At 35.8% G+C, this 23,601-nt stretch overlaps 1 protein-coding gene across 1 annotated transcript; it reads left to right on the forward strand.

Moving 5' to 3' along the window:
- The first annotated feature begins 1,043 nt into the window (after nucleotides 1–1,043).
- Nucleotides 1,044–23,269, forward strand: slc16a5b (solute carrier family 16 member 5b). The gene is made up of 5 exons (XM_087245115.1): nucleotides 1,044–1,291; nucleotides 4,101–4,509; nucleotides 12,789–12,932; nucleotides 13,021–13,875; nucleotides 17,694–23,269. Exons 2-5 carry the CDS (start codon nucleotides 4,122–4,124, stop codon nucleotides 17,948–17,950), a joined length of 1,644 nt encoding a protein of 547 aa, XP_087101241.1. The 5' UTR covers nucleotides 1,044–1,291; nucleotides 4,101–4,121; the 3' UTR covers nucleotides 17,951–23,269.
- The last annotated feature ends 332 nt before the right edge of the window (nucleotides 23,270–23,601 follow it).

Genomic DNA, 23,601 nt, shown 5'->3' on the forward strand with positions numbered 1-23,601 from the left:
AAATAAATAAATAAATAAATAAATAAATAAATAAATAAATAAATAAATTAACTTGAGGTAAATGAACAAAACATATGTTAAAATCACTTCAAATTATGGTAATCATTGTTACTTTTCTGATTTGCAAAGAAAATAACCATGCATGTGCTCTTTTTTTGTCCCTCTGTGTTTGTATACCTTGTGATCCTTATGACAAAATGTCCTCAATATTTGATTTGTTAAAAAATAAAAGAGCATGCCTAAAACGTTTTATTGTTATTCATATTAATTCATTTTCTTTTCGGCTTAGTCCCTTTATTAATCCGGGTCGCCACAGCGGAATGAACCGCCAACTTATCCAGCACGTTTTTGTAGCGGATCCACACAAACACATTCACACTTATACAGTACAGACAGTTTAGCTTACCCAATTCACCTGTACCGCATGTCTTTGAACTGTGGGGGAAATTGGAGCACCCGGTGAAAACCCACGTGAAAGCAGGGAGAACATGCACACTCCACACGGAAACGCCGATGCTCGAACCAGCAGCCCAGCGACCTTCTTGCTGTGAGGCAACAGCACCTACTGCGCCACTGCGTTATCACAGTATTTGCATTTTCTTTTTTAATAAAAAATACAGTTTAATACAATTAAAAACAGCATTCATAAAAATATTTTTTTGTAATACTGTCACCTGTGTGATAATATCAAGGCCTATTTTTATACAATTAAAAATAAACTACAAAGGTTACAGCCAAGACTGCTTGTCAGCAAAAAAAAAAAAAAAAAAAAAAAAACAATCTGCCAGTTGTAAGAAATTAATTTCTAAGTAAAAACAACCATATCAGCAAAACAAAACATTAAATACATAAATAAATTGACTACCATATTATTTAAACGTACTCCTTAACATTATTATGTGATATTAATAAGACTGCTGTAAGAAAACGAAAAAAGCAAGAAAGAAAAACCTATGAAAACACCTTATCTTATCATGAAAACGGGATGCTCTTTGTTGAGGTGGGTGGGATTGACGAAATTGTCACTGTCATGCTATTACGTCAGAGTTCGATATTGTGGCAAAGGGGCAAGGATGAAAAAAATCATGATGGAGTTGATAAAGTACAGTCACGAGCTCCCTGTAATCCCGTCTCCATCGCAGCGCTGCCCGCAGGGAGAGTTGCGCGTTCCCGCAGCGCCAGAGCTCGCGTGCCGTTCAACACGCGGGTCACGCAGGGCCGGACAGGGCGAGCGAGCGGTCAACAACAGGACCACTACACGGCAAGAACAGATGACCACCAGCTCCTAAAGGTGAGGGGAGAAACATAATAATAAAACTGCTGGATGTTTTTTAGGGGAGCTTCATCACACGGATGAGTAGCCGCGCGCGAGTAAAACAGGTGTGTTGATGTCATCTCATTATCTCTGCTTTGATGCTGGTGGTAGGATATGCGTTAAAAAGTGAGATGAACGGTAATCTATAGATACGTGTTTTACAAGGTAAATGTAGCTTTAATTTGTGTTATGATGAAATTAATTACTAGTGTGCTAACTGTTATTATATTAAACAACCAACCTGTAGCACGTGCAATTTGTTCATGTAGAGACAGCGAAAAATATTAAGCGTGATACAAACATATTGTCGGTTGCCAGTTACAGTTATTCATAGGTCCATGTGGACCAGTGCCCTCAGGAGCTGTTATGCCTGTATGTGCGTGTGATGCTGTGAAACTAAAAAAAAGAGGAATTAAGAAACTCTAAAGGAGCGCTGAGAATAAATCAGATTTATATTAGTCAAGATCTATATTCGTCAGTAGCTTGATCAATTTCCATAATAAGATGTATTAGAATTTTTTTTTTATTTATTATTATAAGAGTTATTTTATATTGGTTTATTTATAAAGACACGTTGTGATACTGAAATTTTGTGGATGTGCATATGCAATATTATCGAAATAATAATAAAACAATAAAAAAGACACACTGCAAGCTTTAAAGCAAAATCAGATGTTTTGAATCATGATGCTCTCATGGGCAAAATCATAAAAATGCAAAACCCTACAGAAACTGATTTACATAATAAAAATCATATTCATAATTTACTCAATGTTGTTTGCATAAGAAGCCATCATTATATTACCATATGTCTAAAACATAAAGTAAATAATAAAAATGAATTATATTTATAATTGTTATAACCCTAACTCTCAGATTGAATTAAATATACATTTACACAGTCAAATATAATATAATATAATATAATATAATATAATGTAATATAATATAATATAATATAATATAATATAATATAATATAATATAATATAATGTAATATAATATAATATAATATAATATAATATAATATAATATAATATAATATAGGGCGAAGCAGTGGCGCAGTAGGTAATGCTGTCACCTGACAGCAAGAAGGTCGCTGGGTCGCTGGTTCCAGCCTCGGCTCAGTCGGCGTTTCTTTGTGGAGTTTGCATGTTCTCCCTGAGTTCGCGTGGGTTTCCTCCGGGTGAACATTAGCGAAATGTTTCCCAGAGATGTGTTGCAGCTGGAAGGGTATCCGCTGCATAAAACATATGCTAGATCAGTTGGCGGTTCATTCCACTGTGGCGACACCAGATTAATAAAGGGGCTAAGATGAAAAAAATGAATATATAATATAATATAATATAATATAGGGTGGCATGTTGGCTCAGTGTTTAGTGCTTTCGCCTCACAACAAGAAAGTTGCTGGTTCAAGTCCTGGTTGGGTCATTTGGCATATTTGTGTGTAGTTTGCATGCTCTCCCATGTTCTCGTGGGTTTCCTCTGGGTGCTACGGTTTCACCCACAGTCCAAAAACATGTGGTATAGGGAAATTGAATAAACTAAATTATCAGCAGTGTACTGAATTTCCCAGTACTGGGTTGCAGCTGCTAGGGCATCAACTGTGTAAAACATATTCTGAATAAGTTGGCAGTTCATTCGGCTGTGGCGACCGCTGATTATTAAAGGGACTATGCCAAAAAAAGAAAATAAATGAATGAATGAATATTGTAATAAATGTACATAAGCATTAAGCAAATTTATGGGGTGTGAACTTCTTTATTATGGAAAATGTGATAGTAGGAAATATAATTTCCAAACATTTGTGCTATAAAATCATTTTATTATGTCACTTTCAAACACAAAACCAGTCATATGGATAAATTTTTGAAATTGAAATATATACGTCATCAGTAAGCTGAATAAATAAGCTTTTCATTGGTGTGTACAGTTTGTTAGGAGTGGACAACATGCAACTAAATATTGTGAAAATTGCCTTTAAAGTTGTTCAAATGAAGTTCTTTAATACATATTACTAATCACAAATAAAGTTTTACTTGAAATGCAGTTGAAAATATACAAAGTTTACTTCATTTTATAATCATTTTGGAAATTAAATAAAGAAATAAAAACAGTAAAATCAAAATTATTAGCCCTCCTGCTAAATTGTTTTTCTTTTTCAAATATTTACCAATTGATGTCTAACAGAGCAAAGGTTTTTTTCACAGTATTTCCTTTAATTTTTTTTTCTGCTAAAGAAAGTCATTCATTAATTTTCGTTTCGGCTCAGTCCCTTTATTAATCTGGGGTCAACACAGCGGTATGAACCGCTTACTTATCCAGGATATGTTTTATGCCGCGGATGCCCTTCCAGCTGTAACTCACACATACACTACAGGCAATTTTGCTTTTACCCAATTCACCTTTACCACATGTCTTTGTACTTGTGAGGGAAACTGGAGCACCCTGAGGAAACCCACAAGAACACGGGGAGAACAGGGAAAACTTCATACAGAAATGCCAACTGACACAGCTGGGGCTCCTACCAGCAACCTTGTTGCTCTGAGGCAATTGTGCTACCCACTGTGCCACCGTGCTGCCTCTGGAGAAAGTGTCATTTCATTATTTTTAAAAATTTTTTTTTTTTAAACATTAAGGTCATAAGGTCTAATACTACTAATATTACAGTCTTCAACTGTATATAATTTTGATCTGCACAATGTCTTTTCCTACAAACATATCAGTGGTATTGTGGAGTCTCACTTCTGCTTAGATTGTAATATGTCCTGTGTCCTCGCTGTAGGCCTTTGAGTGAGGAGAAACAATGACAGAGGGCGTGGAGGTTCATCAGCCCCAACCGAACACTACTGTAACCCGAAGCAGAGCATCTTCTCTGCAGGCCTTTGAGAACGCGGACACGGCCAGCTGCAAGTCTGAGGAGCCGGACCAAGAAGAAGAAGAAGAGCAGTCCTCCTCCACCCTTCCAGAGGAGCGGCACTGTTCAACTGGAGGCCAAGCAAATGCACAGCTGGCTCCTGATGGAGGCTGGGGTTGGGTGGTCGTTGCTGCCACAATTCTGGTCTTAGCCATGACTCTGGCTTTCCCGTCCTGCATCGGGATATTTTACACAGAGCTGCAGAGCGACTTCCAGGCAAGCAACACCGAGACGTCATGGGTGCCGGCCATCATGATGGCAGTGCTGCACGCATGCGGTAGGGAGAATCTTGGATTCTTGTGTGTCGTGATGCAATCTTCACAGCGCTCCCGCATTTACACTCACCACAGGCTCAGATACAGTACCTGAGACAAACACTTCTATCAAGTTACTGTCATTAATCAGTTGTGCAATGCTGATCTGTTTCGTAACAAGAAAGATAAATATGCACCGAGGTCACAGGATGACAGTGGGATTTATGGCTTCAAGTTATAGAGCACCCAAAATAACGATAAATTGTAGTTATATTACTCACTGTCAGGTCATTAAAGTTCTAGGTCAATGGTCACCAAACTTGTTCCTGGAGGGCCGGTGTCCTGCAGATTTTAGCTCCAACCCTAATCAAACACACTTGAACAAGCTAATCAAGGTCTTACTAGGTATACTTGAAACATCCAGGCAGATGTGTTGAAGCAAGTTGGAGCTAAAACCTGCAGGGACACCGGCCCTCCAGGACTGAGATTGGTGACTCCTGTTCTAGGTGATCCGTAACATTGAACGGATTAGCTATGTTTGATTTGATTTGGTTTATTTAGTTCCAACAGAATATCATACACTTAAAACAATACTTTAAACAAAACACATTTCATCATAATCAACAAAAATATTTACGCTTCCATATAAACTTAAAGTAACAAGTGAATTTACAGTAGCCGGTTCGAGATAAAGCAGGACGAAGCACAAGATTATTAATATTTCCATCCAAAGAATTCTACATGTACAACACTGGAATATCTGTTACCTTTTAATGAGTCAAAGAGAACAAAATTGTTACATCTTGAAAAAACAGGCACTAAATATATATATATATATATATATATATATATATATATATATATATATATATATATATATATATATATATATATATATATATATATATATAGTTGAAGTCAGAATTATTTGGCCCCTTTGAATGTTTTTCTTCTTTTTTAAATATTTCACAAATTATGTTTAACAGAGCAAGGACATTTTCACAGTATGTCTGACAATTTTCTTCTGGAAAAAGTCTTATTTGTTTATTTTGACTAGAATAAAAGCAGTTTTATATTTTTTTAAAAACATTTTAGGGGCAAAATTATTAGCCCCTATGCTTAGAAATGTGTTGAAAAAAATATTTTCTATGTTAAACAGAAATTGGGAAAAAAATAAATAAACAAGCGGTCTAATAATTCAGGGGGGCCAATAATTCTGAATACAACTGTATATACATATAGAATTCATTCAAGGATTTTTTGAGGGAGTTTAGATTGAACAAAACAACATTTCAGATATTTTACTATTTGGTCCATTTTTGGTTTGTCCATAAACACCATCCCAACACACAGTTTTGATATCACATGATCTGTTAAAACAGACTTTTTTGATGTGCATACCTATAATTGATTAGGAAAAGTGTTTCCTCATGTGCATTTATTTCTTATTGGATAAAAAGTTTATCCTTCTTTATCCTTTGGTTCAAAACGCTTAATGGTAGCTAAGCTGTAAAGCTTAAAAAAATCATAATCACGGTTATTTTGGTCAATATTGTAATCACGATTATTTAAAGCAGTGGTATCAAACTCGGTTCCGGAAGGGCTGCAGTTCTGCACACTGTAGTTCGAACTCTAATTAAACACACCTGATTAAACTAATTGAGCCTTTCAGCCTGTTGTTAAAGTTGTTTGAAACCTACAAGTAAAGCTGAGGTCACACTAGAGTTTGAGCTTGTGAAAATCTGTTGTACTGTGCTGCGAAAAAGGGGATTAGACATAAAAAAAGTGAGCGATTGGTCCATATTTAAAATTTTTGTCCAAGAAGTTATGTTTTGATCTTCGATTGATCTCACACAGTCAAGTGATGCGATTTTGCAGGCCAGAGTTCAGCATGCTTGAACTTTGCAACGCAGCGAACTGTGAAACTTGTTTCGGAAATGTTTCCGATCTGAAACATTATTGTGCGTATAAAAGGAAGCCTATTGGGAGAAAATTGCAGTGTGACCACAGCTTAAGCGTGTTAGAGAAGGGTTGAAACTAAGCTGTGCAGGACTAAACCCTCCAAAAAAAAAGTTTAACAGCCCAGATTTAAAGCGTTTATGAGTGGGCTCTATATATATATGACCATAACATTAGCTAAAAACAAACAAAGAAGTTAAAAAATCCTCAAAATTATTGAAGATAATTAATAAATGTAGTAGAATAAAATATACAAGTCAAACTGTGCTTCAAGTTTGGCCTTTATTCCAAGAATTAAACTTGATTTGTTTCTAATTAAAACTACAAAAGTCCTTCAGTCAAGAGCAATGAGTGATTTTGTCGTTAAATAATGAGAAGCAGGAATATAATTCACTGTTTTTTAAGAGCCGCCTGGATCCAGTTTATGTTCATTTATTACACAAAAAAAGGGTTTATGTGAATAATCAATCAGTTTGATCATTTACAAAATTCCTTCAATTCACAGTCTCAGCAAACAGTCCAGAATGCATTTAATGACTGTCTGGAGCACGCACACTTCCTGTTGCAAAGCGATGTACACCAAATGTTAGGAGTCTGTAAATAGTCAATATTCTGTAAGTTAAGGTCATAATTCTTGCACAGATCGAATATTTCAAATGATAAAACCTAAGTGTAGAATCATGAGTACCATGGATTAATTTTGTTTTGTCTGTATATGTTTTTTTTACTCTCTGTGTACCATTAACTGTTGACTTGCATGAATCAAGGACCACAGTTTCAGCAAAAAAAAAAAAAAAAAAAAAAAATATATATATATATATATATATATATATATATATATATATATATATATATATATATATATATAAACATAAGTCTTTAATGTCCTAAACAATGAGAAGAGATCTCCAAAATTCTTAATGCCTTGTAAATTAAGAGCAAATTTTTATAACTGAGCTTCAAAATCAAAAGTAGCCCACGTGCTCTGTCAGGACACATGGAAACAGGTGTACATTGACAAATCACTTCATAAGTGAACTGATCCAGTGTTTGCACAGTCAGTCCAGCTCAAAGGAAAGCTGACGTGGTGAAAAGGATTTGGGAGACTGGCATTTTTATTCAGCTTAATGCAGCTCAGTATTCGTTACTAGGCAGCTGTGCACGAGGACAAAGTACACCTGATATGCAAACATTACAGTCCATTACCATGTTATGTAATGTGTAAGACATTGTACACACTGTAAATAAATCCAATTAGATTTATTATTGTTTGAAAAAAAATCCCTATATATTTATCAATTAAATGTCACTTCTTTTAGCAAAAATCATAAAACATCTAACTGCATTTTAAACAAACGATTTAAACAGTTGAAATCAGAATTATTTGCCCACCAGAATTATTATCCCTGCTGTTTATTTTTTCCCCCAATTTCTGTTTAACATTTTTTCAACACATTTCTAAACATGATAGTTTTAATAACTCATTTCTATTAACTGATTTATTTTACCATGATGACAGTAAATAATATTTGACTAGATATTTTTCAAGACACTTCTATACAGCTTAAAGTGACATTTAAATGCTTAACTAGGTTAATTAGGTTAACTAGGCAGGATTGGGTATTTAGTCAAGTTATTTTATAGTGATGGTTTGTTCTGTAGACTATCGAAAAATTATTTTTAAATTTTATAGTTTAAAGGGGCTAATAATTTTGTCCTTAAAATGGTATTTAAAAATTAAAAACTGGTTTTTGAAATAAAACAAATAAGACTTTCTTCAGAAGAAAAAAATATTATCAGACATACTGTGAAAATCTCCTGAATCTGTTAAACATGTACAAACATGTATAATGAGGGAAATAAACATGTGTTTTGGATGTGACAAAAAGTCTGCAAGTTTACAGTATACAACATATGCTGTAGAAATTCATGTGAATTAACTAAATTAATTAATTTGCACAACCCAAAAGGTTGCTCCGGGTGCTCTGGTTTTCCCCACAGTCCAAAGACATGTGGTACAAGTGAATCGGGTAGGCTAAATTGTCCGTAGTGTATGAGTATGAATGAGTGTGTATAGATGTTTCCCAGTGATGGGTTGCAGCTGGAAGGGCATCCACTGCGTAAAACATGGTGGAGAAGTGGGTGGTTCATTCTGCTTTGGCGACCCCAGATTAATAAATGGACTAAGCCGAAAAGAAAATGAATAAATGAGTTTTGCTATTTTGGCGAAAACTTTATTTTTTTTTCATGGCAAGGTTGACATTTGCATGGAATTGCTCATATACAGTTGAAGTCAGAATTTTTCGCCCCCTTTGACATTTTTTCCTTTTTTAAATATTTCACAAATGATGTTTAACAGAGCAAGGAGATTTTAACAGTATGTCCGATAATATTTTTTCTTCTGAAGAAAGTCTTATTTGTTTTATTTTGGCTAGAATAAATGGAGTTTTACGTATTTTTATAAACCATTTTGAGATCAAATTTATTAGCCCCTTTAAGGGAGTTTTTTTTTTTTTTTTTTGATTGTCTCCAGAACAAATCATCGTTATACAATAACTTGCCTAATTACCCTAATCTGCCTAGTTAACCTATTTAACCTAGTTAAGCCTTTAAATGTTACTTTGGCTGTATAGAAGTGTCTTGAAGAACATCTAGTCAAATAATATTTACTGTCATCATGACAAAGATAAAATAAAACAGTTATTAGATTTAAGATATTAAAACTAATATATTTAGAAATGTGTTGAAAAATCTGCTCTCTGTTAAACAGAAAAAGGGAAAAAATAAATAGAGGGGCGAATAATTCTGACTTCAACTGTGTACTGAAATAGGCTGAAATAAAAAGACAACAATGACAAAGATACACCAACATTACTATATCTTTTAAGCTGAATTTTTAAAGAGATAATTAAAAAAAAACTTTAATAAAATTGCAGAAGCTACTTAAAATGCTAATGTATAAAGTGTTAACACTACACTGTCTCAGTTTAGTAGTACTGAAATCATTTATTTGTTTAAAAACACAGTACAAATGTAATACTTAAAATATTAGAGCAGTCATTAATTCAGTATTCTAAGAAACCTCATTTCTGTGTTTGGAACAAGTGGAGGGTTTTTTGTGTTGTTGAACTACCACCTGCAGTACATACTGTATCTTTAAAAACAAGCTTGAGCTATAGTGAAAAAACACATACATTACATAGTGTGTAGGGAATAGCGCACTCTTTATAGAAACCCTGTGAAGCGAAATGCTTGTGTTGGGTCAGAGAGCTCTTGAGTCTGGCAGGTGGTTGTTATTATATACCCGACCTGGCTCAGGAACAGCCGTTCTCTGTGAGAAGTGTTTATTAATCTTTCTAGCCCTTTCTTTTTGCTGTCTGCAGGAAATGTTCCTGCCAAAGACAATGTTAAGGTGATCCTGTGAGTTTGTTTTCATGCGGTGCCGTGACACTCAGAGCATTCATTTAAGAAGGGCAAATGTTCAATCTCTCTCGAGGTTTTAAAGAGCTTGAAGTAATTTGCCCTGTACTAAGTCTTGTTCTCTGTGGGTGCGAAGTGTCAAATCTAATTTCAAGTTTCCTTTTTAACAAAAAAAAAAAAAGGTAAAGGTAAAGTGATGATTATGCTCACACTTGTTTGAGCATCTGGTGTCATGAAATCCTCTCATTTGATGACATATAACAATTTTTTTTTAGAGGTGTTTACCTTTTTTCTAATCCCAGATTAATGTGCAAAGAAATTTAGAAGTAAGCCGGATTTCCTCAAGTGTAATTTCAGAACATTCCTCTGTTTGTTTAGTTGAGATTGGGACAGGATCACAGTTAGTTTTCCGGTTCAGAGGATTAGCTGACTAGTAACTAAAATACACTTTTGTTTTTAAATAAAATTGTGATGACGATACTTTTTACACATTAGATATTACCCCTTAAAGCAGGGGTATCCAAACTCAGTCCTGATGGGCTCAGCAGGACACCGGCCCTCCAGGATCTAGTTTGGACACCCCTGCCTTAAAGGAACAGTTCACACAAAAATTAAAAATAACCTCATTGTTTACTCACCCTCAAGCCATCCTCAGTGAATGACTTTATCTCGCATATGAATACAGTCAAAGTAGATTCCAATTTTATTCTGGCTCTTCCATGCTGTAAAATAGTGTTGGGTGGGGACTTTTATTTTAAAGCTTCCAAAAATGCAGCTTCCAAAAATGCATAGATACTTCGTCAAACAAACCTATACCCTACTAGGAGGTTAATGCATATCTTATGAAGCTGTTGATGTTTCTATAATGCCTACAAGACATTCGTAGCTGAAGCTTTGGGAAAACTAGTAGGCTTAGTGGTACTGTATAGTATGTATGTATGCATGTATGTATGTATCTATATATATTTAAAGTCAGAATTATTGGCCCCCGTGAATTATTCGCCCCTCTGTTTATTTTTCCCCAATTTCTGTTTAACGCAGAGAAGATTTTATCAACATATTTCTAAACATAATAGTTTTAATAACTCATTTCTAATTACTGATTTATTTATCTTTACCATGATTACAGAACATAACATTTTACTAGATATTTTAAGGCACATCTATACAGCTTAAAGTGGCATTTTAGGCTTGACTAGGTTAATTAGGTTAACTAGGCAGGTTAGTGTAATTAGGCAAGTTATTGTATAATGATAGTTTGTTCTCTAGACTCTGAAACATTTATAGCTTAAAGTGGCTAATAATATTGAGCTTAAAATGTTTTTTAAAAAATATTAAACTTATTTTATTCTAGCCAAAATAAAACAAATAAGACTTTCTCCAGAAGAAAAAAATATTATCAGACATACTGTGAAAATCTCCTTGATCTGTTAAACATAATTTGGTAAATATTTAAAAAAGAAAAAAATCTAAAGGGGGATAATAATTCTGACTTCAATTGTATATATATATATATATATATAATATCAGTCACATTTAAAATATATAAATATATTAAATATTAAATGTCAGTCACATATAATGTGCATTTGACCACTGCCGAAAGTCAGTCATTTAGTTAATAATTAAAAAAAAATCATTTCATAAGACATTTGTTTACCCCATGATTAAACATATCAAAGTAAAAAAAAAAAAAAAATAGTCATATGGTTTACAACATTTAGTTTTACAACAGTTTTATCCAGTTTTGAAAGTGTCAAAGTAAAGGCAGCATGCAACACCATTATGTTTACAGCATGGAAAAGCCAGCATAAAAAACTACTCTGTGTTCATCTGACACAACAAAGTCATACATTGAGGGTGAGTAAATTATTGTATAATTTTCATTTTTGGTTAAACTACTATATTGCATTATTTGCAATAATTTTTTTCCCCCCCAAAACAGTATCACATATTTGGGTCTTGGGTGACCCAGACCAAATGTCTAAGATGATTCTTTGACTGCTGCAATAGCTTAAACATCTGTCTACAATTACTTTTGATTGACCAAAACAGCATTTAGTAATAATGACTAGGTGGAGTACATACTCAAATGTAGTTTATTAGCCAATTAGCCCAGGATTGGTCAGATCTGGTGCTTGAGATCTGGTGTCGTGCAGAGTTTAGCTTCTTCCTTGGTCAAACGTACCTATCTTTAGCTTTTGAGTAATCCTGAAGGTATCAATTAGCTTGTTCCGGTGTGTTTGATTAGAGTTGAAGCTAAACACTGCAAGGGTGTGGATTTTAAGGGATAAAGTTGCCCTGAATTATAGCCAGCTATAAAATGTCAAGATTTACAATCCACTAAACTGATCTCAAACCAGCTCTATTTTTTCCACCACTCCACATTTTGGCACATAGAGTCAAATTCAAAACCACTTAACATACAAAATGTCAATTCAAACAGTGTCTTGTTTCCACCTTGATTACATGTGAGTGGTCATCTACATCTACCATTCATTTTGTCAAAATATATTAAGTTTATAGTGAATGTACTGACAATAGTGTATGAATTATTGCTCTTATTATGTTTGATTAAATATTATAGAGTCCATTATGTAATATTTGCAAGTTCAAATGTTTCTATCTCATGTAAAGTTGAGTATATCTGTATGGAAAAGTGAGCCTCCTCCATAATCAAATTCAAGCCTTTCTGCCAAAGCTTTGATTTTCGGATAAAGTGCTTTATCCCATAATCTCATTTTTATGTTTTGTGTGGGGTGGGGGTGTACCGTTGTTTGAGATTATCTGCTTCCCTTAGATGAGATCATCTGTAAGTCAAATGCATCTATTGTGTGTGAACATCATGACAGTGTATTTGGGACCAACCATGTTCATTATTGTTCACATTACAATGCCATTGTTTTTTTTGTTTTTTCCGTAGGCCCCATATGTAGTGTTCTAGTGGAGCGCTGTGGTTGCCGTGCAACTATAATTATTGGCGGGATCCTTAGCGGACTGGGAATGGCAGCCAGCTCATTTGCACAGACAATGGTAGAGCTGTATATCACCGCTGGCATTATCACAGGTTTGTGTACAGTAAATTATCTTCTGACAAACACTGATTTTGTTGCTCAGCAGGCCACATAGACTAAATTATTATCTTTCCCTCTCAGGAATGGGATTCTCTTTGTGTTTCCAGCCATCGATCACCATGGTGGGCCACTACTTTGTGCGTCGCAGGGCGTTCGCCAATGCCTTGTCTTCCACTGGCACCGCACTGGGTCTCAGCATCCTTCCATTGCTGGCTAACTATCTGCTCAGAAACTTTGGTTGGCGGGGTAGTTTTCTGGTACTCGGAGGGGTTCTGTTGAACTGTTGTGTTTGTGGCGCAGTGATGCGCCCCCTTGCAGCCAAACCAAAAACGGAAACCAGAACCAAAGAGACGGACAATCACCACCTCAAAACCAACTGCCTTTCTGTTCATCAGGGCCTAAAAGGTCGTCTGCGGGCAACTCTCTCCACAATTATGACTTTCCTGCGCCGGCACATGGCTTTCGACCTGCTGTGCAGTAACCCATACTTCTGTGCCTATGCTCTTGGGGTGTCCTGGATGATGCTGGGTTTCGTGGTGCCTCTAGTTTATCTGGTTCCTTATGCCACTGCATACGGTATGGAACAAGACCAAGCAGCTCTCCTGATGGCCATTTTGGGATTGATCAACATCATAGTTCGACCAGCAACAGCGATCGTTTTTGGGCTCCCTCGTTTCAGAGGAAGCCATAATTTCGCCTACCTCTTTGCAATAGCCGTGGTAATCAATGGGTTGAGCAACTGTGTCTGTGGGATTGGGACAAGCTTCCTAGTTCTGCTGGTGTATGTCATATTGTTTGGCTTTTCCATGAGCCTTGTTGGCTCTTTGTTGTTCACTGTACTGATGGACACTGTGGAAATGAGCCGCTTCCCATCTGCCCTGGGCCTCATCAGCATTATGGAGAGCATCATGCTACTGCTTGGACCACCATTAGCAGGTACTGTAGTTTTTTTCTTGTGTATAGTTATATTTATTATTGGATTGTAGCTTCATTATTTTCCCAACCAAGTCTGTAAAATTTCAGAACAGAGATATATAGAAAGATGCAGCATATTGGCAAAGGTTTTGAGACATCTGGATTTATTATCACAGGAACTTTAATGACACAACAATCTTAGGGTGCTTTCACAACTGTAAATCGATTCATTTGTGCCAAAACAGGGATTAAAATTGTTACATTGTTGCTTTTTGTTCTTGGTGCGGTTTGCTTTTCACAAGTTTCTAAACAGACCAAAACAGCTAAAACAAGTCATGTGTGAGTAAACTCTCCTCACATTGGTCAGAGTACCGCGGTTTATTTTGCAGAGTCTCGATCAGATGTCGGGGGAGTGGTGGTTTGGTGGTTTGACAGGGTGTGTGCGACGTGTCTGAAAAGCAAGGAGGGATGTGGTGGTGAGGTGTGGGAAGGGTTCACAACGTATTTGAAGAATGGTAGGGAGATGCACGATTACCGGGAGATTATCACTCGTTTGCGAGCTTCCGGGAGTCTCCCGCAAATGCACAGAGACTTCCGGGAGACTTGGGATGTCTTGAATGACCTCCCGCCCTACTCATAATTCTCTCTTCATATAGCCATATGCCTATTACATATCCATAAAACACTGTGATATAAACAGGCTCGGGTTGTATCGCTTTCTCACTACAATCAGTCCGCTCCAGAGTTTGTTTCACTCGAGCCGAGACCACCTCATTCAGGCGATGTCGGACCGATTGTTTTGGCGCGAAACTGAGCATGATTGCTGGATTCACATATGCCAAACAAACAGTGCTAACTGGGCAAACGAGACAGTTTCCGAAAAAAAAGTCTAGGTTTGAAAGCACCCTAAATTTGAGGATTTATGTTGAGTTGGCCCACCAAAGCTTTAGTCCTTTCCACAGGGTTTCGGAGTGTGTTTATGAACATTTTTGACCATTCTTCTAGAAGCACATTTGTGTATAACAAGAAGGCCTGGCTTGCAGTCTCAATCCTAATATAGGGTTGAGATCAGGACCCTGAGCAGGCCAGTCATGTTCCTCCAGACCAAACTTCCCCATTCATGTCATTATGAAGCTTGCTTTATGTGCTGGTACAAAGTCATTTTGAAACAGCAAAAGGTCATCCTCAAACTGTTCCAACAAATTTGGGAGCATGAAATTGTCCAAAAAATCTTGATATGGGTCAAATCCAGGCCTTGAAAAACTACTCCTTGAAATCATTGGTTTGGACATGTTTTGAAAATATAGTGTTCTTAATCAAACCTTTTTGTAAAGAGATCTGAATAAAACTATATCAAGCAGTTATTCCAAACCTTCCAAAAAGGCACAATTTTAATTTTGGGGTAAACTATCTCTTTAAGATATTTTTTTTAATTGTAAGTATGGGAAATAGGTTATATTCTGTATTTCCTCATTTAAGTAGACGGGAATTTATTTCAGATGAATGAAATGGCTGTCCAGAGGCACTTGACATCCCTGGGGCTTGTACTATGAAGCCAGATTAGCTAACTAGCCAGTTTATTTTCAGTTTGTACCAATTCTGGGTTTTATGTTTTAGGTAGCTCATCTCAGCACAGCTGCTACGTATATAAAACCATGGCAACAAAGACTGGTTACAGTAAAGCTGCCTTCATGTTACCTAAAACCCAAGATAGGTGCAAACTAAACTAAAACTTGTCAGCTAACCAATCAGAGCCTATTTCTTAATTCTGATGTAGACCAACTTACTGCAACGCACATATAATAACCAGTTATCCTAAAACCCTCGATCAGCTACTTTAGGTATGTTTAATTGGAGTTAAAGTTGAACTCTGCAGGATAGTGGGTCCCCAATAGCATGGTTTAAGGCCTCTGAAATAGAATAAAGTGATAAAAATGTCCGTGTGATGCTGTGATTGTGCGCCTACAGTACATGACCATCAGAGTAGCTGCACTGGAGTAGCATGTATAAGACCTAATTTATAGACAAATTACCAACCTACGTCACACATGATGCACACGGGTTCCCGGTTGCAAAAAGAGGCCGGTGGCAATAGTAAACATGTTGTGTTGTGCAGTAGGAGGCCAAATTCCAAAGTCCAAAACTAGAAAATGTAACATTTACCGTACACCACACTGCTTTTAATGCAAACCGCAGACGTCTGAATGAAGCGACGAACTAATTAAAAATGCTCGACTCTTCAGTTCTCATGTTATATCAGGTAAGTTCACGCTATGGTGAATCATACACAGTACCCATTTTAAATTGCAGAAATTATTTCAGCAAAAACAATTACATATGGTTAATTAAAACTAATAAATTTACACCTAAAATAAAAATAGGATTTAAAAAAAAATATATACACAAATTAAAAAGTTGAGGGCCTTGAAAGTCTTATATTTCTTAAAAAATTATGTATATTTAAAAACCCACTTAGATTGAACTAAGTAGCTCAGTGTTAAGGAAAATAAATTGAAATCAAATGGGATCAGCATCTGCAGTCACAAATTTAAAACCAGGTTGTAAATGTTGTACAGAGTCAAGACACAAAAAAAGATTTAAAAAATTTACATTTATACAAATATCCACACACTCATTTTTGCATTAATGCAATACAACAGCACAAAAATGACCCCACAGTTCAATCAGTGTCAGGGCTATGTCAGGAAGGAAAATGGGTTTTTAGCACCTCCTACATGTGTATAATGAATTTTTAAGTAATTTGTCTATTTTTCTACCCTAAATTAATAAAACGAAAATAGAGCAAAACATTTTTTTTTTTTGCTTCATTTTCCTTTTTTTGTTTGAAAACAGATATGGATTGGATGGAAGAGACCCTGATTTACTCTGACCTTCAGGCCATGTTTTGAGCTTGGAGCTCTCCCACCACACAACAATGCTCATTATTTGTTCAAACAGATTAGATATATAAGTGTGAACTTGTGGAAAAACTTTTTTTCGAAAAAGAACTTGTAAAGATCTTACATATGCTATACTATTTCAGGCTGGTTTCAAATGCACTTTTATGAAAAATCTGTTAAAATAGTTCATATTTTATTTTTTATTGGCAGTAAATTATTTAACAAAAACATCTGGTCAAAAGCATTTGTTAATCAAGGTTCAAGTTAAAATAAAAAAGACAACTTGTTCTTACAGTGTACATGCTCATATTCTGAAATAAGTTTATCGTAATTATAAACATGAATTAAATAGTTATCACGAGTACTTCGATATAAATTATTAGTTAATAATAAACTTTCAGTATGCTTTTTAGAAATATTCAGATTGCATTTGCAGTAGTGTAAAATTTGTAAAAGTATAGTAACTATAACAATGTAAAGCCCAACACCCACAATTTATCAAATGAAATGAGTGTAGTTAACTTAGAATTTACTGGAGTAAGTAAAGTTACCTTAACTTTTTGGGTTTTACAGTGTAGTAATGTATGTTTTTAAATAAACATCAAAATAATGTAGCAATTGTTTTCCCTTATTGATGTTAGTTAATATATTAACTAATATCTACTAGTGAGATCTTTTTGTAAAGCATTGTTACCTGTTGTACTTTATAATCCATTTGCAGGTTCATTTGTTCGAAATATTTTACTCTAAACATGTCAAATAAAAGCAATACGGAACAAAAAAATTGAAACCTTTGTGTAATTATAAATGTTAAAGTAACCCTAATAACATGATAGCATATACATTACCATGCATAAAGCTTCAGTAATTATTGTAATAAAAAAATGCGATGTCATCTTATGCTCACATTTAAGTTCATTTGTTTTGTTTGATTTCCAGGAATCCTGGTGGACAGCACTGGCCAATACATCTATGTGTTCTTCGCCTGCAGCGTAACAGGCTCCACGGCTGGTCTCTTCATCATGCTGTCCTTCTACTGGCTGGACAGACGAAGAGACCGAGAGCAGGTCAAGAGTTCTTCAGCTCATCAAGATCCTCATTCCCTGAAGCCAAGCCTTAAAATGACCATAGACTGTGAATACAGTCCAGTGCCTTTACACAGTAAGAACAGCAGAGATACAGAGACTGATGTGTGATTGTCCTGCCAAAACACAACATGTTGTAACTAATGCATTCATTTGACTTCATCAATCCTTTTCTTACTGGCGATGAGTCAAATTTAGATTTTGTAGGCTACACAAAGTTAGGGTGTGTGATATTTAATATCTACAGTAATTTCAATTGCCCACCGCACCCCCCCACCCCCCTCCCCCCCACTCAAAAGCAAATAAGCCAATTGCATTTGAATATCAGTTCCACAGGACTCAGTATTAGGATATAGTTTTTAGCGGCTTTGAGAAATATTGGAAGATTTTGGTTCGATGGTGTACGTTACCAGAAATTAAAACAATGGGGGTTGCTTGATCCTGAGAGGACTATTTAATTATACTTGAGAATGTGGCAAAATCTTAAAATGTGGTAAAAATCAGCACTGGTCAGTGCTTTTGAAAACACTATTGGTTGGGTTTAGGAAAGGAGGAGGTGGGTCAGTTGAGATCTCAAAAAGTGTATAGAGTGGTCTCACAATAACAAAAACTGCAAAAATAATAATAAAAAAAATTTGGCACACTCCAGAATGTATATAGGGGTATGTTTTCAGTATGAGCCTGGGTTGAGATTCCTACCTTCCTGCAGAGTTCAGCACCAAACCATGATCAAACTCACCCGAACCAATTAATTAGGACCTAAACAGCACTTGATAATTACAGGCAGGTGTGTTTGATATGGTTGCAACTGAAATCTGCAGGGGGCTGTTTCATATAAGTCGTTTAGAAAGGCAGGGATTAAAGTCAAAAAACTTACTTCAATGAGCCAAACTAAACGGCCACGCTTAAATTGGTTCCATAACAGCAAGTTGTAGATCATTTGATCTAAATAATCTGAGTTAAGATGAAATAATCTAGATAATTGCTCGTGCATATTTCTGTCTTGAAACCTTAAACGTCGAGTATAGATGCATCGATTATATTGTGCATTACCATGACAACTATGAGAACTGTAAGAGCTCTGAAATAAGTCAGCTGTTCACAGCGAGTGAGCCATGTTTGTTTTAAACATATAATAATTTAAAGAAAATAATCAAAAAATACGGCTTGCAAACAAAGCAAGAGAGAATCTAACATGAAATGGCTGCGTTCACACCAGACATGGAAGAAGCCTTAAGCGCCAGTGATTTATGTGTTAAGTAAATGCAAAGACGCGAATAGACATCTTGCAGCACAATACGTGCAAATGGCGTGCGCGAATTAATGCACAAATGGCTCGAGTTTAAAAATCTGAACTTCAACGGACATTCGCGCCACGTTAACCAATCAGGAGCTTGCTCTTGTGGGGGCATGATTATAACGTAACGCCTGTTTTTGGTGTCCCCGGGGAAAATCCTTCTGCCTACACCGATAGCAGTTCATCAAACTGGACTCGGCTCAGTCAGAAGTACCCCTGAAAGCTTTCATCATCCATGTTAAATTTCTGGAGGAATTTATGAGCTCATAGAGCTGGGTGCACCTCTGAAAGGATCTAGTGGACTCAGAACCGGCTCTAAACGAATTGACAGTGTTTATCAACCTTCATAAAGCACAAACAATGTTATTTTCTCAATCAAATACTTGTTAGCCATTTAGCAACCATAACGTAAATCCGCGTTTATTCTGAAGTGAATTTGACACGTGAAAGAATCGGAATTGACGCACCAATAAAGCGAGTAAACTCAAAATGTTTAAGCATCTATTTAAGTGTGAATAGTGCGATTTATCCACGTGTTCCACATCTGGTGCAAACACAGCATTAGACTTCCAGGAACAGGACTGGTGACCCCTGTTCTAAGGAAAGTCAAAGCAACAATGGCTTGGACAAAACGGGGGGCTTTTCGTTTGCATTTATCGTCAGCGTTTTTTGAGACACTTTTCCGGATTCAAACCCGAGCAATTTTCACTGGCGTCGAGCAGAAGATTATGCAAAATCACTCCTTGACATTAGATGGCGCTACACATTTTCAAGCTTCTGACACCCGCTTGTAACACAGAAGAAGAAGACAGAAAGTTGACACGCTTGTTAATAAAGTTATTGGCGATTCGAAGAAGCATAGATGGTTCAAGTAGCAGCTCCAGCTCTTGCAGTAAAGAAATTATTATTGTTCACCAGTGCAATAAGCAGCTCCACGTTCATATCGCCTCTGGGCATCTTCAATATGCGATAACATTGACAGTTTTGTGCTTGAGCACCTTCAAGTGCTGTTTACTGTAACTTCAGCCGCTGCATGCACGTAAACAAAAGTGCCAATCTGATTGGTGGAAAAGGTTTTGACGCGGCACGTCAAAACAAAAGAAAAAAAAAACAAGCATGAGGCGCTTCTTTAAAAATTACGCTTTTACGCCTAGTGTTTTGCTACTTAGTATGCACGATCACATTATCACCCTTTATTTAGTCACGAGGAGTTAAACGTCGACGGAAAATGGAAGAAAAAAAGGGTGCACGGGCCTTAACTCTGTTATTGTCACAGATGGTGAATCTCATACTTCAGGCAGAAACTGCCTCTATGCAGTGCTAAGGTTAGTGAGCTCACTCTAAAGTTAATTGCCACTATAGCAAAAAGAGTTAAATGTAAGTGAATCTAATTTTAATCTGTAGTGCATGAACAGTGCTGATCCTGAAAGATTCCAAAGGTTCTTTTTGAATTGTGATCTGTAAACTGCAGGCATCTTACTCTGCAAAAACTTACTTCAGGGATCCATGACCTGCCTTGCAAGAATATGAAGAATTCCATATATAAATTTATTTATTATCATCTTCTCATTTTTTTTCAGCCATGAAAGTTTTCATGAACATGTAATATTATCTGACTGCACTAAACTTTTCCAAGGTCTTATAGGCCTATGTTATGGCGAAATAAACCCAAGGCCCTTTAAAGGGTATTCAAATTGATAACAGCACATCTTTATCTAATCGAATGTGTGGTGGAATGAAACAGTTTAAGTGCATATTAATGAAAAAAAACATGATGTGGAAGTTACCTTACAGCAGCTCTACTGACAGTGATTTGCACTAGTGGTATTTTACTGCGCTAGTACAGTGTTTCCCAACCCTGTACACAAAGGCACTCCAACGGTACACATTTTCAACATCTGCCTAATCAAACACACCTCAATCAACTCATCAGAACAAAAGGCTCCTAAACTTGAAATTAATGGGTCAGATAAGGGAGACATCTAAAATATGCAATGCCTATGTGCCTCCAGGAACAGGGTTGGGAAACTGCGCTAGTGGATATCTGTCCACTTGAATGCACCTCATCGAGAGGTATTCCTTCTGTGTTCAAATATGTATAAAGAATCTCCTGAAATTTAAGGTTTTTACACTGAAAGCTGTCTAAAAATTATTTTTTTTTTGTCTGAGTTAGCAACATTAAGGTGAGGTGGACTTGCCAAAATCAATTGTTGTTTTAAAGGAGCTGTATGTAAGTTTTTGATTCTTCTAAAGCATAAAAATACCATAATATGTTTGAAGATAACATGCCAAGTGAACATTCTTGTTTATCTGAAAAACAATGCTGAAGTCAGATATTCTGCTTCGAAAATGTGCATTACATGCAGGAACATCTGTCTTTGTTTTAATCATTTATCCCGCCCACTGCCAGTTTAGCCAATTATATTTCAGCACACCAGGTTGCCTTGGTGGAAAACAGCGTATTTCATTCAATCAGTCAGAAAGGCTCTCAAAGTATGTGTCCGAGACCAAAATGCAACCTCCAGTGGACAGTAGCAGACTCTAAAATGAGATGCAGATTCAGAGTTCCGCATGTGGTGGATATTAATTAGCAAATAATATCAATATTGCAAATGTAAACATTAGGTAAGCAGGTTACATTGCAACTTTATGTCCTAACAACATGCTATAATACAATATTTGAGGTGATAAGCAATTTGGCTGTTTGGACCAGACAAAACACGACAGAAATGTAAATACAGCCATTCAGAAGCACAGAATAGTGCTCTCACTGCACTCCAATGTGTGCATTATTCTGTGCTTCTGAATCACTGATATGTGTTGGCTGAGTCACAGTTCTACAGTTCAAGATCTGAGGTGTACTATCTGCTGCTGCTTTCAGTAATATGATAATAAATGTCATGTAAAATGGCATTCAAACTCATATTATTAGCATTTAACACTGAATAAAACACATGAGGTGCACCTGAGGTGATCATTGTCAATTTCCTTTCGTTCAGCTGCAAAAAATAAAAGCCGTTTCTAAAATATCAATTTCAGGTGTTGGTTAGAATAAAAACTACTTTTAATATGGACAATATACTTTCTATCACGTGCCGTTGCCTTTAGTTAGAACACGGTTTAAATCAGCCTTTAGGCTCGATAGTTAGGCACACTTCTGTTGACGTCGTCAATCTGGCAACCTGTGCTTGCATATGTTTTGATTCAGGAGAGTGCAATACCTAGTTCAACCAGTGGTTGTCAAACTTACAAACTACACCTTTAAAGAGCCCCTACTATACAGGACATAGGGTCATGTCAAATAGGGTCGCCAACAACAGTCTAATATGCATGCAAGGTCAAAAACACTTTCATTGTCTTATAATCTGCATTTATTTTTACCTAATTATCCCAGCGACTCCCATATGAATCATCAAGACATTTGTGGATTTAAAAGCAAAACTGTATTGTTTTGTTTCCAAAGGAATCATTTGAGTCACTGATTCTGAAGTCCATTTATAAAGACAGTCAGTAAACTCAGAATTCATACAGATTATTAAATGAATCGGCTGTTTAAATAAATGTTTCAGTATCTCTCATGTTTTCTTTACTTCTGTCCAAAATGGCTCAAGGCAGACTAGAATAAAACCCATCCAACAAAAAACCTTTACTTATCTTTAATGATAAAAAAAGACTATAAATATTTAATAATCAGCCTTATTACTTCTTCTACTTTCCTTCTTTATAGTAGAAGTACTTTTTTATTATTATGTAAATATCTCACACTCCTATCTGCAGTACTGTATAAAAATGAACTGATATTTTACAGTCTTCAAATCATCCAAGAAAATAAAATAATTATTGTTTTTGTTTTTCCTCTAAAGGGTTACTAACTAAGGCCAGTAGTAATTGATGTTCATATTACTGTCATTTAAATTCTGAGGATAACAAAAATCATTCTGTGAACAAATGATTGTTGAAACAGAAACTGTGTAAAGCAGCCTAGTGCAATAAATTATTTATTATCTGTAGATGCCTTAAATGATAATCGTCAGGTATTATATATGATTGTATTCTTGTTTTGCCTAGATACTGTTTTTTAAGAGCAGCAACTTATTTATATGTTTGTATGCATTAAAGACAATTTAAGCATTCTTTGTTGTCTGACAGCTTTTATTTTAATTTTTTTTTTCTTTTTATGCAGATTGTGTAAAATAGCCACTCTGTATAAAATTGAAGACCGCCTTGCTTAAAAAATAAAGCTTACACTAATTTAGACATCACGTTTATGACATCAGACAATAACAAGAAATAAACAGATAAATATATATATATATATATATATATATATATATATATATATATATATATATATATAATAGGTACCCAGGTCGGCCACCCAAAGCGAACCTCCGCAAACTGTGATGACGTCACATTCGCCGCGCACACGCACACTCAAGCAAACTAGTCAACGAGTATAAACCAG

Source organism: Danio rerio, chromosome 3 (genome assembly GCF_052040795.2).
Source record: "Danio rerio strain M-AB ecotype USA chromosome 3, GRCz13ab, whole genome shotgun sequence".
In the NCBI taxonomy this organism is placed as follows: domain Eukaryota; kingdom Metazoa; phylum Chordata; class Actinopteri; order Cypriniformes; family Danionidae; genus Danio; species Danio rerio.

Excerpts from the sequence above, each read along its gene's own strand:
- slc16a5b (XM_087245115.1), top strand. The coding sequence starts at position 4,122 with ATGACAGAGGGCGTGGAGGTTCATCAGCCCCAACCGAACACTACTGTA. Across the intron at positions 4,510-12,788 it reads GGCAGTGCTGCACGCATGCG|GCCCCATATGTAGTGTTCTA; the intron begins GTAGGGAGAATC and ends TTTTTTCCGTAG. Across the intron at positions 13,876-17,693 it reads GCTTGGACCACCATTAGCAG|GAATCCTGGTGGACAGCACT; the intron begins GTACTGTAGTTT and ends TTTGATTTCCAG.